This window comes from Ceratotherium simum, chromosome 35 (genome assembly GCF_057802395.1).
Source record: "Ceratotherium simum simum isolate JZ-2026a chromosome 35, ASM5780239v1, whole genome shotgun sequence".
NCBI lineage: Eukaryota > Metazoa > Chordata > Mammalia > Perissodactyla > Rhinocerotidae > Ceratotherium > Ceratotherium simum.
Genome location: NC_141934.1, coordinates 14721903 through 14738843, shown reverse-complemented (window position 1 = coordinate 14738843; position 16941 = coordinate 14721903). Strand labels below are relative to the sequence as shown.

General features: G+C 39.5%; 1 protein-coding gene across 10 annotated transcripts in view; it reads left to right on the top strand.

Annotated features, from left to right (window-relative positions):
- GIT2 (GIT ArfGAP 2) overlaps positions 1-16941 on the top strand; it is a 47744-nt gene that overhangs the window by 10267 nt on the left and 20536 nt on the right. For 8 of the 10 annotated variants that reach the window (XM_004429891.3, XM_014787051.2, XM_014787049.2 and 5 more), the window contains exons 7-13: positions 176-270; positions 6250-6295; positions 7436-7487; positions 11038-11110; positions 11363-11460; positions 12466-12577; positions 15742-15884. In XM_004429891.3, the coding sequence (XP_004429948.2) occupies positions 176-270; positions 6250-6295; positions 7436-7487; positions 11038-11110; positions 11363-11460; positions 12466-12577; positions 15742-15884 (619 nt within the window). The remainder of the gene's footprint in view (positions 1-175; positions 271-6249; positions 6296-7435; positions 7488-11037; positions 11111-11362; positions 11461-12465; positions 12578-15741; positions 15885-16941) is intronic. The other 2 variants (XM_014787052.2, XM_014787048.2) reach the window with 1 other exon arrangement.

Sequence of the window (16941 nt, the reverse complement as noted above, 5' to 3'; positions counted from 1 at the left end):
AAAGGTGGGAATCGAAGTAGACCTTGCCAGTTTACCTCACACAAAAAGGTTGATTGTTCCAAAAAGTCACGTTTGATAAATCACTCAGGTGTCTCAGGAGACGTCTCTGTGTTTTTCTATTCTAGAGCCAGTGGCTGGTGAGCGATATAAATGGTACTTTGTTTTCTCTTGGTAGGCAAGGAGGGCATCATGAGCTGGCAGAACGCCTTGTAGAAATACAGTATGAGCTGACTGACAGACTAGCCTTCTATCTCTGTGGCAGGAAACCAGGTGAGTGAAAGGAGAACAGCCTCTCCACCCCTCCAGTCGGTGAGTCTCTGGAGAAACAAGTTGAGACGCTATTATTTATGACCTCTGCTTTGACATATTCTCAAGAAAATTGTAAATAAGGATTTCTGTTTGAAATGGTAACTATGGCATTTTCAGTTATATGTAAAAGATATAAGATCAGTCAAGTCTCCTTGAATTTTAGTTTCTAAAACTTTATTTTAGGTCTAGAGTAGTGGCTGTTTCAAGAATCAAAGAACATATCGAACCAAAACTGAGTGTGTGCCACAGTTCTCGTGAGTAATGGGACTAGAAATGGAAGAGCAAAGCAATGACGTTTGTAGTTATTTGAAGAATTCTGCTATCTACGGAATGGAACAAAGTCCAAAAGTGAACTTTGCCATTAGCCAGCTTTATTTGTGAGGTAGAACTGGGGTTGGCAAACCATAGTCTGTGGGCCAAATCCAGCCTGTCACCTGTTTTTATAAATAAAGTTTTATTGCAAAATAGCCATGCCCATTCATTTACATATTATCTATTGCTGAGCAGAGTTGAGTAGGTTGAGTAGTTGCGACAGAGACCATATGGCCATAAAGGCTAAAATATTTACTATCTGGCCCTTTACAGAAAAAGCTTGCCAACCCCTGATATCCACATACATGTATATGGTGGTTCTCTGCACTGGTTGTACAGTAGAGTTAAGAGGCCCTGGTGTGGTTCTGGTTCCTGGTGAGATAGAGTAAGCGCACCTCACCCTGTGTCTCCTGAGGAATACAATTGAAAACCCCGGACCAAATGCATAGAGTAGCTATCTGAGGACTCTAGCTGGTGGACTAGGGAACTTAGAGTACCATCAAGGTGGTGGTGAGTGTCCTGTTTATTTTACTTCTGATATGGCCTCCACAACAGCCTGAAGCCTGGGACTGCATGACAGATGTAAAGAAGCCTTTTCTGTCTGGTCTGAGGAGCAGGAAATGGGACTTTTCTATGGGAGAGAGAGTAGGGGGATTCCTCTGGGGTTTTTTCTCTTTCTTCTTCCTTTTCCCCCCACTGTAGCCCTTAGGCAATCCTGTGGCTGCAGTGGTGGCAACAGCAGTGGCAGCGCAGTTGCCTTAATCTCTGACCCAGAGCATGAGGGTATTGGTTTTTTTTTGCTCTCTCTCCTCTCACCACTTGGCCCGGGAGACAGAACCTGACCTGGTCAGTTGACTGCTAAAACAAAAATATTAACATTGTCTGTAGAATTTAAGGAAGACTCAGAGTCTCACAACATAATATTCAAAACGTCCATGATACCATCCATAATTACTTTACATATGAAGAAACAGGAAAATCCCAAAGACTTGCAAGGGAAAAGGTAGTCAACAGACATGAACACAGATGTGGGAATTATCAAAGATTTTAAAGCAGATAGTGACATGCTCTAAGAGGTAAGTGTGAACATTCTTGAAACAGATAGAAATATAGAAAGTCTCAGCAGAGAAATAGAAGATATAGAAAAGAACCAAATAGAAATGTCAGAACTGAAAAAATACAATAAGTAAAATTTTAGAATTCATTGGATGGGCTTAATAGCAGATGGAAATAACAGAGAAGAGCGAGTGAATTGAAAATAGGTTACTAGAAGTTATCCACTTTGAGCAAGAGAGAAAAGTAGGACGATATCAAAAGGTCACATTTGTATTATCAGACTCCCAGAAAGAGATCAGGAAGATCAGGTGCAGGAAAAATATTTGAAGAAATACTGGCTAAAAACTCTAAATTTGGCAAAAGACATAAACTTACAGATTCAGGAAGCTCAGAGAACCCCAAACAAGATAAACTCATGAAATCTTCAGTCAAACACATGAAAATCAAATTGCTGAAAACCCAGACAAAGAAAACACCTCGAAAGCAGCCAAGGAAAAAGATAACACATAACGTATAGGCAATTATTTGAATGACTATGGATTTCTCATCAGAAACCGTGGAGATGAAAAGGAAGTATTTTTACAATATTTTTATTTTTTTTTATTTTATTTTTTTTTTATTTTATTTATTTATTTATTCCCCCAAAGCCCCAGTAGACAGTTGTATGTCATAGCTGCACATCCTTCTAGTTGCTGTATGTGGGACACGGCCTCAGCATGGCCAGAGAAGCGGTGTGTTGGTGCGCACCCGGGATCCGAGAACCCGGGCCGCCAGCAGCGAAGCGCACACACTTAACCACTAAGCCACGGGGCCGGCCCATACAATATTTTTAAAGTACTGAAAGAAAAGAACTGTCACCCAGAACTCGGTTTCCAGTGAAAATAACCTTCAGGAATGAAGGCAAAATAAAAACATTTTAAGATGAAGGAAAATAATTAGTTGCTCTAACAGAAACACTAAAAAAAAGTTCTTTGGGTGGAAGGGAAATTATACCAGGGGGAATCTTGGAACTTCGGGAATGAAAGAAGAGCAGCAGAAACAGTATCTGGATGAATATAATAGACTATGTTTTCCTCGTAAGTTCTTTTAGATATGTATGACAATTTAAAGCAAAAATTATAACATTGTCTGGTGGGGTTTTCAGCTTATGTTAATGTAATACATTTGACAACTACTACCTAAAAGGTTTCTGGGAAAGGGTAAAAGAAATATGGAGGTAAGATTTCTGCATTCTTCTTAAAATGGTAAAATATGATTTCTAAGTAGACTATAAAAAGTCGTATATATTATAATCCCTAGCACAACCACTAAAAAAGACTATACAATGACATATGGTCAGAAAGTCGAGAGACAAACTAAAATGGAATGTTAAAATTGACTCAAATAATCAGAAGATATTTTGATTCAAAATATTCAAAAAAGAGACAGGCGAGAGAGAGGAGCAAAAAACTGAAGCCCAGACAGAAACTATGTAATAAAATTATGACTTAAATCCAAACATATCAATAATTACATTAAATGTTAATGATCTAAACACACCGATTAAAAGCAGAGATTGTCAGACTGGATGTAAAACAAAAAACAAGTCCTAACTGTATGCCATCTACAAGAAATCCACTTTAAATATAGTGATATAGGTAAGTTAAAAGCAAAAAGGTGTTGGGGCCAGCCAGGTGGTGTAGTGGTTAAGTTCATGCGCTCTGCTTTGGCGGCCCAGGGCTTGCAGGTTCAAATCCTGGGTGCGGACCAGTGCACCACTCGTCAAGCCATGCTGTGGCGGCCTCCCACATACAAAATGGAGGAAGATGGGCACAGATGTTAGCTCAGGGCCAATCTTCCTCACTAAAAAGAGGAGGATTGGCAAGAGAGGTTAGCTCAGAGCCAGTCTTCCTCACAAAAAAAAAAAAACAAACAAACAAGTGTAAAAAGGTATACCATGCAAATCCTAAGTAAAAAAATGCTAGAGTGGCTATATTAATATCAATAACAAAGTAAACTTGAGAGCAAGGAAAATTAGCAGAGAGAGAGAGGGACATAATTTGATGATAAAAGGGTCCGTTCCCCAAGAAGACATAACAATTCTAAATGTGTACACACCCAGCAACAGAGCTTCAAAATACATGAAACAAACTTTGATAGAACTGAAAAGAGAAAAGATCAAATCTGCAGTTATTGTGGGAGATTCACCAGTCCTCACTCAGTAATGGATAGAACTGGTAGATAGAAAATCAGCAAGGATATTGAACTGAAACCAAACCATCTACCAGCTGCATCTGGTTGACATTTATAGCATACTCTACCCAACAACATCAGAATACACGTTCATTTCAAGTACACATCAAACATTCGCGAAGATAGACCATTTCTTGGGTCATAAAACAAACCTTAGGAAATCTAAAGAATTAAAATCCTACAAAGTATATTCTCTGACCGTAATGGAATTAAGCTAGAATAAATAGTAAAAATATAACTAGAAAATACCCAAATGCTTGGAAATTAAACAACATACTTCTAAGTAATCCATGGGCTAAGAGGAAATCTCAAGGGAAATTAGAAAATATTTTCAGATGAACAAAAATGAAAAGACAACATATCAAAATTTGTGGGATGCAGCTAAAGCAATACTTATAGGAAATTTTATAACATTAAATTCTTACATTAGAAAAGAAGAAAAGTCTAGGGCCGTCCCCGTGGCTTAGCGGTTAAGTGCGCGCGCTCCGCTGCTGGCGGCCCGGGTTCGGATCCCGAGCGCGCACCGACGCACCGCTTCTCCGGCCGTGCTGAGGCCGCGTCCCATGTACAGCAACTAGAAGGATGTGCATCTATGACATACAACTATCTGCTGGGGCTTTGGGGGAAAAAATAAATAAATAAAATTAAAAAAAAAAAAGAAAAGTCTCAAATCTTTAATATAACCTTCCCCCTTAAGAAACTAGACAAAGATGAGCAGAAATCAGTGAAATTGAAAAAGGAAAACTGTAGAGAGAAATCAAGGAAACCAAAAACTAGTTCTTCAGAAAGATCAATGAAATTGATAAATGTCTAGCCATACTTTCAAAGAAAAAAGAAAGAATACACACCGGGGAATATTACTGCAAATCTCACAGACATTAAAGGATAATGTGAAAATGTTATAAATAAGTCTATCCACATAAATTGGACAACTTAGATAAAATGAACCAATTCCTTGAAAGCCACAAACTACCAACACCTACCCAAGAAGAAAGAGAGAATGTAAATATGTAATCATTTTACATATTTATCATTTTACATTTTAAAGAATTTGAATTTGTACTTAAAAACATTCCAGTAAAGAAAACCCCAGCCCAGATGATTTCACTGGTGAATACTGTGAACCAGCTGAAGTACTGTTGTCATATAGCAATACAATAAATAGGGTTTATGACTCACATAGTTTGCTAGCTGTGCAGTGGTGATTCTTAATGGATATTTTTAAGTGTTTGGAATTCACATTTCAAGTTTTGCACATTAAATGAGACTATTCTACCAAACATTTGAAGAAGAAATTCTACGTGATATTTTCTACATGATGTTGAAATCACATCATGTGTTGTGTAGAATCACAACAAAGGACTTAGATCCAGAATATTTATACCTAAATACTTAAAACTCAAGAGTAAGAAAACAAACAACCCATAAAAACTGGGCAAAAACAATATACAGATGGCAAATAAGCACCTGAAGAGAGAAGCTCAGATTCATTAGCCATTAGGGAAATGCAAATTAAAACCACAGTGAGATACCACTATATACCCTATTAGGATGACTAAAATTAAAAAAAAAACAACTGACAATACAAGTGCTGGGAGAGATGCAGAGCCACTGTAACTCATAAATTGCTGATTGGAAAACAAAATGATAGAGCTACTTTGGAAAAAGGTCTAGCAGTTTCTTACCAAATTACATGTACATTTATACCGGTAACCCAGCAGTCCCACTCCTAGGTATTTACCCAAGAGAAATAAAGACTTATGTTTACACAAAAACCTGTATGTGAATGCTTATAGTGGCTTTATTCATTGGCACATGGTCAGTGTCCTCCAGAAGGTAGATTAAGACAGAGTCAGTAAGCCTTGTAGGAGGTGGAGCACTTGCCTGGATCTGCTGAGACCGCCTGCCCCGGCCCTGTCTGTTTTATACTAATTGATTGATTTGAAGGTGAGCCACCAAAGCTCATGGAAGCTCCACCATTCCACATGGAGAGCTGATGGAAGCCTGCTCTGAGCTAATTCAGCTCCTAAAGGTTCTGTCCGTGGCTGAAGATCATCAGTTATACTGGGGAGGAACGAAGCGTAGGATTAGAGTGAGCATAGGCTTTCCGCTTAATGATGTGAGGACCTTTGTACCAGAAGAAAATGAGGATATGATCCTTGCTACTGGCCAGGTCTTTGGGAATTTGTAGCCAATCTGGCAACTTCTGTTCCCCCACATATTCATAATTATGGGAGGATACTACTTGCAAAACATAAATTGAGAAAATAATGTTGGTAGTCCTTTACAGATCTTATCAGTATTTATATGAACAAAACTTTGGCTTGGTTTCTGTTTCAGATCACAAAAATGGACAGCACTTTATAATACCTCAAATGGCAGACAGGTAAGGGCACTGAAATACCGAACAATGTTGTCTGTCACTAATATTTCCTTGGTTGTGTAGTGTTTAAGTGTATTATATTTTGTGTTTAACAAAGCCCATACATTTTTCTCTTTTATGGCTATACAATTTGGAAATAAGACGGCTGTAAGTAAACCACCATATAAAACTTAAGTTTGAAAGAGCACAAGTAACAAATTTGCTAATAAGAAAATTGGAGTCAGTGATATTGTCACAGTTTTAGCCAGATGTGACAGTATATTGTGTCTGTAGATTATATCACAGAATATTTCTGTATTATAAGAGAGTATATCCTTTGTCTATAACAGGGATCAGCAAATTTTTTTGTTGTTCTTAAGGGCCAGATGGTAAATATTTTAGGCTCTGTGGGCCATACGGCCTCTGTCACAACTACTCAGCTCTGCCACTTGTAGATGAAAGCATCCATGGACACTACGTAAATGAAGGGTGTGTCTGTTACAATAAAATTTTATTTCTGGACACACTGAAATTTGAATTTCATATAATTTTCACGTTATATTATTCTTCCTTTGTTGTTTTTTTTTTTCAATCATTTAAAAATGTCAAAACCATGCTTAGCTCATGGGCTGAACAAAAAGTGGGCTATAATCTGCCGACCCCTGGTTATAAGGTCAGATGAGTTCATGGCTGTAGGAATGAACCTTAAACCCTTATTTAGCCAATTACCTTTGCACAGATACTGACAAGAGTTTATGAAATGATTAACTGCTATTCCAGATGTAATCTTGCCATTCTGGTGTTTCACATTCTGCCCTTTTCATATTTTCTTCCAACATGCTTTTTTTATAACAACTTCAAAAATTGTGACTTCTCACATAAAGAGCCTGGGGACTAACCTGGCAATAGTTTTGTCTTTTAGTTAGTAGGTGATTCTTTTTCTCTTTACCATGTAACATGATTATGGTATTTCTACAAGGAGTTACTTTCACCAAGTTGTTCTCTGTTCAGAGTTTCCTCACTGGCTCTATTGGGCTATAGAATTTTTGGCTCTGACCATGTCCATGAACTGTAATTAGTATCTTGATCCCTTGGCTATCTTAATCTTCTACAGAGCTCACAAAAATGGTTTTATTTGCTTATTAGTTTTGTGCATTTTCTTAGCAGCCTGGATTTGTCTGAATTGGCAAAAGCTGCTAAGAAGAAACTTCAATCTGTGAGTATGTCTATTTCCTAGTGAACCCCAGTATGGGAAATCGTGTGTCCTACTAATACTGCTCTCAGCCCATTACCTATTGCATCAGATGACTTTATTTCATGCTCTTAGGGGTTGTTAAATCAGAAGCAGACCATTGAGTATGTCGTGAAGAAGACTGAAAGTACCGTTTAGTTTAGTATATCCAGTTTATTGGCTCTGCTTCAGATAACGCCATTTTTCTCCATCATTTTAAAAGTGAAGACTATGCCTTTGATGTTAGGAAGTTGTTTCTCCTGGTAAGAGTTCTCTAGTTTCTCTCAGTGTAAATGAGTAAGTGGGACACACCTCTTGGAATTACTTCCTGTAGCTCATAGGATGCTAAAGAAGGATAAAAGCTAATGCTGGAATGGTGAGCACCACAGATTCACTTGCTGCCATTTGGGATCCAGCCACCATAGTAACTGTCGTGCATATCTCATGCCATTCATCAGAGCTTTGTAAATGTATGTTTTTAAAAGCTGGTGGTCCTGCCCCAGGTATGTGCTCAGAGTTTGCCCAGTTCTGCAGGTGACAACCTCACTTTAGTCTGCTTCTTTCTTTCCATACTGCCCACCTCAGCCTTAGTCAGGGCCCCAGGAAATCTACCTCTCTGGGAACGATTTCTCTTTGTTTAGTCGCCACAAATGAAGCCTCACCAGGGCACTTCCCCAGCCATTTGAACCACCAGATTACCCACCTCAGCTCTTCTCATTGCTCCCTGGATCAGAGTCAAGATTCTTCACTTCTTTCCATAACCCTTAAGGGTGTCATCCCACTCGCACCTTTCGGTTCTTGCCCTACTTCCCAGCTGATTCCCATCGTGTGTATGTTGCGTGTGTTTAAGTATTTCTTTATGAGTTAGCACTCTCTGAGGCACCCTCAAGCCCTCTTTCAGGAATGCTCTTGCCTGCAGTATTCTCCCTTCCCAGCTTGCCTCCCTTTCATCACTCAAGTGGCTGAAATCTGACTGCCTTCACGGTGTAGGTAGGAGTTTTCCCACAGCCTAACTCTGGAATTGCAACTAAGTTATGACTTCCTCTTCATCCCCCTTTTCACAGAAGACCCTTCACTAGAACTTCATATAATGTTAAGTACTAAATATTACATAAAATGAATTTATCATAACTAGTATTTAACTGTAATATGAAATAAATGTATTTTATGCAATTTGTTTCGTGTCTCTGTGTTCTGTATCTACGGTTTTGTGTGTCTGTGTGTTTTATTGACTTTCTTAAGGAAGATTAAGATGATAAACTTTGGAGTCAGTACTAAATATTCTATGATTTCCTTTTAATTTCTTACAGTATGCAAGCCAATTTTTATTTTAAATAATTTAAACATTGTAGATAAAACCCAAGCTCCCTTTGCCTCCCCTGTGTCGCTAGGCTGAAAGCTGCGTGACATCCGGGGTGACGTCTGTCATATCTGGCGTGTAGCAGGCACTGGGTAAATATCTGCAACAAAGTTGAGTGTAGCTCTCACGAGCTTGGGCTGTGGGGCAGAGTGGCAGGTACAGATCTCAGCTCTGACACGCTCCTTAGCCTCTCTGTGCCTTGGTGTCCTCTTCCAGAAAGGGAGATAAAGATCCAGCAAGGGTTGCAGATCAGAACTGCTCAGTGAGGGTGAGCTGCAGTTATTACTTGTTGACCCCACACTGTGGTCTCCTCACAGGTGAGGGCTCTTATCAGTGCCAATTCACTGTTTTTCCTACACTCCGTATCCCTCCTCCCTAGTGAGAAGCTGAGAGAAATATAATAAGGCTAGTATAGTCCTTGAATTAGTAAGTGTTAACATTTTGAGAAACTTAAACTTGGATCTCAGGTCCATCACTTATTGGCTTGTGTGACTTGAGGCAAGCTACTAACTTCTGTGCTTCAATTTCCTTGTCTGTAAAGTGGGATAATAGTAGTTCCTATCTTCATAGAGGTGTTGTGACTATTAAATATGGTAATATTAGCACAGTGCCTGGGATGTAAGCCTTCAATCAGTATTGCTGTTGTAGTTATTGTTAGAAATCATAGCATTAACTTGTAGCCTCTTAGAGGAAAGACAGTGGGTATTTATGATGCAAGTTCAAGTTCCCAATCCTTCATCACCTTATCCAGCAAAAGGTTCTCAGGGTTTATTTTTAATTATAAATGTAATGTAACTGCACTAGAGAAAATTTGGAAAATAGAGAAGGGGAATCATACTCATTCACTATATTAATGGATTGAGAGTCAGTATTTTGGTGTATTTCTTCTAATTCGTGTTTCAGATGCATTTTTTTTAGACTGAAGCTCAATCATAATTACAGATTTTTTTTTTTTTGAGGAAGATCAGCCCTGAGCTAACATCTGTGCTAATCCTCCTCTTTTTGCTGAGGAAGACCGGCTCTGAGCTAACATCTATTGCCAATCCTCCTCCTTCCCACCCCTCCACCAAAAGCCCCAGTAGATAGTTGTATGTCATAGTTGCACATCCTTCTAGTTGCTGTCTGTGGGACGTGGCCTCAGCATGGCCGGACAAGCAGTGCATCGGTGCACGTCTGGGATCCGAACCTGGGCCGCCAGTAGCGGAACACATGCACTTAACCGCTAAGCCACGGGGCCGGCCCAATTACAGAATTTTATATCCTGCTTTTTTCACTCAGCAATGCATTTTGTCAAGTTCCCTGAAGTCTGTGTAGCCAGCATTTTAAATTGCTGCATAAAATGCGTTCTGGTCATTGTGTGAGTGGATATTGACTGAGCCTGGTCTCAGTGCTAGGTACTATGTGCAGTTGTAAGAAACACAGTAGGGAATAGAACAAATTCAGTGTCAACTAAAAAGTAACAGCCACCAAGCATCAGGGTGTGTTTTTATAAGGAAAAATGAGCCCGGGCAGGGGCTTGGCCTCGTCTGGGTTGAGGAAGACAGACTGTCCTCCCTGTCCCAGTTGCTGCCAGGTGGGCACCCTAGTTGGTGTGGGGATTGTTTTGTTAGCTGACACCACACAGCATACTGATGAGACAGGCTCTCCTTTGTTAGGGATGCTCAGTTCTTTTGGGGAATGGAGAACTACTACTGAGGAAGAGAGCAGAGAGAATTCACCGAGGTCTGGGTGATATTTTTGTGCAAACGTGTGTTTTATCCTCTTAAAATGGCATGTTTTGGCATCTTTATCCCACCAAGGGTTTAGGATCCCTTATGTTTAGGGGAACTGGGAAATGCTCAAGAGCAGAAGAGGAGCCTTTAAAGGGTGATATCACAGGAAGAGTAGAGAAGCGGACCCTGCTTTTGAGGTTGTGTGCTTTAGATACCTCTCACCTCCTTTATAGCACAACCCTATCTGCATATCATAAAGGATGAGACTGCTGTGGGAGGCAGATATTTCTAGAGGATCTGTACCATTTTGGAAATGCTATTGTCTGTTGAACAGTGGGTGTTTACTAAGCACTGGCTTTGGATAAGACATTGGAGATAAAAAGGGTGAATAAGTCACAGTCGCCACTCATTCTCCTAGTGTTAATCCTTGTCCCTTGTGTTCCTGATATTTTTTTACTTTCAGCTAAGTAATCATTTGTTTGAAGAACTTGCCATGGATGTGTACGATGAAGTTGACAGGCGAGAGACTGATGCAGGTGACTTAACATGTGGCTTTATCTAATAAGCTTCTGTTATCAGTGGGCAGTGACAAGCTGCTAGCCTCAGTGTTTTACTTGCCCAATTTCTACTGTCCTGATAACACGTGTGTTGACATTTACTTTTGTGTATGTTGGCTTCGGAGTGTGCTTCCCCGAGTCTCCCTAGTAACGCGGGAGCCGCGGCTCTCAGGGACACAGTGGCACACTCATGGTGATGAGATTCTATCTCTGGCTCTTTCCTCTGGCTAGTCTGGCTTGCCACGCAAAACCACAGCACCCTGGTAACCGAGACAACCGTCGTCCCCTTCCTTCCGGTCAATCCCGAGTACTCGTCAACACGGAACCAGGCAAGTGGCTGAGTCTGAAAAGTAACTAGTAGTGTTATTTTGGGAATGGCTGATACCATGGTATTTTATTTTCCCAGGACAGGTATTTTAAGTTTTTTGATTGATTAAAATGTTAATATCTTTTATACACACATACAAAACTCACAGATTGATAAGAAAAGTGATAGACATAAATAGATGACTGGGGAAGAATATAAAACAATTCCCAGGAGAAATACAGGCAGCTTACAAATGTGAAGAAATGTTTAACCTCGTTAGTAATCAAAGAAAGCAACCTAAAGGCATTAAAGAAAGTTTTATCAATCAAATTAAATGATGTAATAAAGGATACTCCAAACTGGTAAGCATATGGCAAGATGGGCTATCTCATGCTATAGATAAGAGTTTCAATTACGGCAGGCTTCAGAAAATTTGTTAACCGGTTCCAGAAGCCTCAAAATTAAGAACATGCTATCACCTGGGAATTTCTTATTTGGGAATATGTTCTAATAAAATAAAAATACAAAGATTTATGCACTGTGATTTTCATTGAAGCACAGTATATAATAATAGAGCATTAAAAAGAGCCACTGAGTAAATTAGAAAGGTCTTTTAATTTTTATTGATTGATGGTTATATATAATGATGGAGTCCCAACATCTAGAGTATACTTTTGTTTGTCTCGAAATTCGAAAATTTCCCTCCAAATTAATTTTTCGTTACTAGGTCTTCTTCAAAACTGAACTGATATTAGACAAAAAGCATTAGGTAGAACCATTTCATTTTGTTCACAAAAGTAATGTGCGTTGTGAGAACTTAAATGTTATATATTTCCTCTATGTAAGTGGTTTTAAACAAGGAGAATGTTAATGTTTGATTCAGTTGTGGCTGTGATTAATGACACTTCGATCATGCTGGAAGGTTTTTGCCGAAGTCTAACAATAGATAGTCTGACTAGTTTTATATTAATACTTGTGTGTATATTTTTGCATTTGGGACTATTTCCAATTATTTTCTCACTCTCAGGGCAGACAGAAATTAGCTCGGTTTAACGCCCATGAGTTTGCCACGCTGGTTATCGACATTCTCAGTGACGCCAAGAGGAGACAGCAAGGCAGTCCTCTGTCTAGTTCAAAAGGTAACTGTTTCAAACCTCTAAATGTTTGCTTCTGTGGCCTTCTAAGTTTCACGTGTTAAATTTAAAGTTATAAATTAATTAAAGCAGTCATCAACATGACAGCTTAGTTAAAGCCCTGTAAGTTTTTTTGGTACTATGTCGTGACAAAAAGTTTACCTCTTTGAGCCTGGAATTATAAATATTTCAACTTTATTAACTGCTATTCAGATTTACCTTACATATGATTTTTTTCTTCTTGGGTCACCTATCTTCCCTATAAAATTGCATCCTGCAATTAACCCAAAAGTCTGACTTAGGTCTTGTTAAAGGACATAAGAAAATAAACTCTCTGGATTTAAATTATGGCTCACTTGCTGTTGCTTACCTACAAAACTGAGTTCTAAATAGTTAGGATTTGTTACTATAAACTTTAGATGTCTACAGTGAGAATTAAAATTGTAAAGAGAGCGCTGAGCACCTATTTCCAAGGTGCCCTGTTGAGTCTAGTTCAGTAGCTCAGGGTCCTGTCTCCGTGCTTACGAATGCACTTCCTGGGCCAGCCCCAGTGGCCTAGTGGTTAAGTTCAGTGCGCTCTGCCTCAGTGGCCCGGGTTTGGTTCCCGCACGTGGACCTAGACCACGCGTCTGTTAGTGGCCATGCTGTGGTGGCAGCTTACAAACACAAAAAAAAGAGGAAGATTGGTAACAGATGTTAGCTCAGGGGGAGTCTTCCTCAGCAAAAAAAAAAATAGAAGGAATGTACTTCCTTTCCAGCCCTAATACTGTATCCTCATTGTTTTTTCTAATTACAGAAATAATAATTTTTTTATTGTAAAACATTTAAACAGAAGAAATACATAACATAAAAATTGTTTTCAGTCAGCATCGCATTCCCCAAAGACAGTAATCATTAACTGACAACAATTTGTTCTTCTCGGTTTTACTGGTTTAACCAGGAATAAACTAGGTCTAAGAAATTTTATCAAATTTTGGTGAAGGTGCAGTGATAAGGGTCTTTTCATAAATTTAAAGTCTCAAAATGTACTTATTCTTTGACTTGGTGGTTCCATTTCTATGTGTTAATTGAGGGGAATAATCAGAGATGTTATGTGTATGTTATAAATAACACTGAAAACATTAGAAACAAATAGTAATAGAGCAACAATTAGTCACATATTTGAAAAGTGCACAGACTTTTTTCAGAGCATATGTAATGATATAGTATAAAGTAATACATTTTTTTAAAGGTTTAGTATAATCCCAATTTTGTAAGGAAGACTGTTGTGTACATACATATGTACAAATGAATATACCACATGTAAGTATAAATATACAGTCAATCCTCATTATTCACAGATCCCTTTATTTGCAAATTAACTTATTCGCTAAAATGTATTTGTAACCCCAAAATCAGTACTAACAGCATTTTCATGGTAATTTGTGGACATGTGCAGAATGGCGAAAAATTTGAGTCATCCAAAACACATGTTCCCAGCTGAGATTGAACAAGGCCACGCTCTGCCTTTTATTTCAACTCTCATACTGTAAACAAATGTCCTTTTCAAGGTCTATTTAGTGCCACATTTTCACATCTTGGTGCTTTTTGTTGGTGTTTAAAATGGCCCCCAAGTGTAGTGCCAAAGTGCTGTCTAGGGTTCCTAAGCACAAGAAGGCTGTGATGTGGCATACGGAGAAAATATGTGTATTTAGGTGTATTAAATAAGCTTCGTTTGGGCATGAGTTACAGTGCCATTGGCCACTGAGTTCATTGTTAATGAATCAACAACATATATTGAAGAAGATGTCTTTAAACAGAAACACATAAAACAAAGTTATACGTTGATCAGTTGGTGAAAATATCGTGACCAGAGGCTCCCAGGAACCTAACCCTGTGTTTCCACTCAGAACAATGGTTCAGTATTTGCTAATTGAGTCTTCACGGCAACCTTATAGACCATAACTACTGAAAATAATGAAATTGACTATATGTATATATATGTGCCTAGGAAAAAGACCAGCGAGAAATAGACCAACATATATCAATGGCTATGAATGATTGTTCTATCATTAGTTTCAAATTTTCTATATTGAATCTTTATCTGTGTAATCAGATGATATGTGTATATGTGTGTGTATATGTATATGTATATTTTTGTGTGTGTGTGTGTGTGTGAGGAAGATTGGCCCTGACCTAACATCTGTTGCCAGTCTTCCTGTTTTTGCTTGAGGAAGATTGTCCCTGAGCTAACGTCTGTGCCAATCTTCCTCTGTTTTGTATGTGGGATGTTTCCACAGTATGGCTTGATGAGCAGTATGGAGGTCTGTGCCCAGGATCGGAATCTGCAAACCCCAGGCTGCCAGAGCAGAGTGCACGCACTTAACCACTACACCGCTGGGCTGGCCCCAGATGATATGTATATTTTAAATATTAATTTAAAAAATTCCTTTTAAGTAACCGTAATTTATCAGCCAGATATTATCCATCAGAATATCCAGAAATAATATTGGAAATAAGAGATTAGCTTGAATGCCTGAAAGAAATCGGAGAGACTTGGATAATTTGTGAAATCTTTTATTCAAAATGTGTTAGAACCTACAGAATCATTCCTGCTCCCCTAGAGACCATACCTTGCTGGTATGCACATGTGTGTCCACTGGGTCATTCTCCTTTTCTCTCTCTCTCTCACTGGCGTTCAGCTGACTAAATGCCAATGTGCCTGTTCTTTGAGCACCTAGTTTCTAGGCTCCACTTTAACAGTTTTTTTTCTGTTTGACTTGACATTACCTTGTAATCAAGTTACACTTATAATTGAATTATAGTTAATCTTACATTAGTTACAGCTTTGTTTTCATGATTTGGAGCTACAGTCTATCTCCTTGAATGATTAGAAACTTGGGAACCTGCCTCCTTAATCTGAGCAGCTTTTTCCTAAACTATGTAATTAATTTGCCCACATTTGGCGAGTAGCTCAGAGGGATGCTTAAATCTCTCGGTGCAGTTTATAGTAGGCTATCTGTCTGGTTGATAACTTGCTCTCTCATCCTGTATTGGTGTAAATATAACATTGGTATTTCTGTCCTTTTCTTTCAGTCTTTTAAATAGCTAAACCCAAAAATCCTCCCAATAGTTTTTTGGGAAAAAAGCTTTTTTAAGCCTGAAGTAAAATTATATGCTTCTATTGATAGACAATGTGGAGCTGATACTGAAAACAGTCAATAACCAGCACAGTATTGAAAGTCAAGACAACGACCAGCCAGACTATGACAGTGTGGCATCAGACGAAGACACGGATCTGGAAGCCACTGCAAGCAAGGCAAACAGGCAGAAGGTGAGGTGACACACTGCACACAGAAAGGGAGAATATGTTTCTTTTTCAAATCTTTTCTCCTGCAAAATTGCCTTATTTGTAAATCATTTGAGGGCGAGCCCTATGAAAAGTCTATGGAGGTAAAGTTGTGTTTACTGCCAGCTTGGGCCAAGCAAAGGTCAAACGAGGTAAATAGGATTAAAATAGGGGGTTCTTTGTCCCTGAGTCAATTGCTGAATCATAGCCCTGCTGCAATTGTGACTTATGAAACTTGTAAGTAGGGGCTGGTGTTTTTTATTCTTTCAACAAACATTTACCGGGTGACTTCTCTGGATAATACTCTCCTGAATGAGGCCTAGTCCCTTTCCCGTGAGGCTGTCACTGCCTAGTTGGAGAGGTAACTAATAAAAGGTATGGAGTGATATGTCGTAAGATGCACAAACAGACGTTGGGAGGATGGGGTGAATGGAGACACAACTTGTTGCTGAGGAGGAGTATCAGGGGAGGCTTTGTATATGGGATGGCTTTTAAGGTGTACCTTAAAGGATGTGCGGGATGTGAGCATGTGGAGAGGCAGGGAAGGGTGCTCTAGGCAGAGAGAAAGTGAAACAAGGGTGTCCCAGTAGAAAAGCTCATGTATAGGGCCAGCCTAAAGGGACTGGGACTCAAAGCTGCAGCTGAGGGCAGGGGTCACGCTGTGGAGGAAGGTGACTCCAGACTGAAGAGCCTGGCCCTCAGCTGACAGTGCAGAGCTAAGGGAGCTTTTAGGCAGGGCAGGAAGGCAATGGTTGGCCGTTTTGGGAGGACCTTCTGGTGGGTCAGAGAGTGGAGGAAGGGAACTCAGGGTACTGCTGAAGAGGTCGAAGCAAGAGCTGACCCAGGCCGCCTCAGGGCCTGGGCTAGGAGGGTCTGGACGGAAGAGAAGTCACTACAGGAGAGTGTGAGTCCAAGGAAAGGACAGTAGGGACCTGGCTGGTCCACCCACTGCTGACTCCCCAGGACCTCGCCTCGGACCTGGCCCATGGAGGGACTCAGCAAATGTTTGGGAGTGAATGAACAGGAAGATAGAATAGACAGG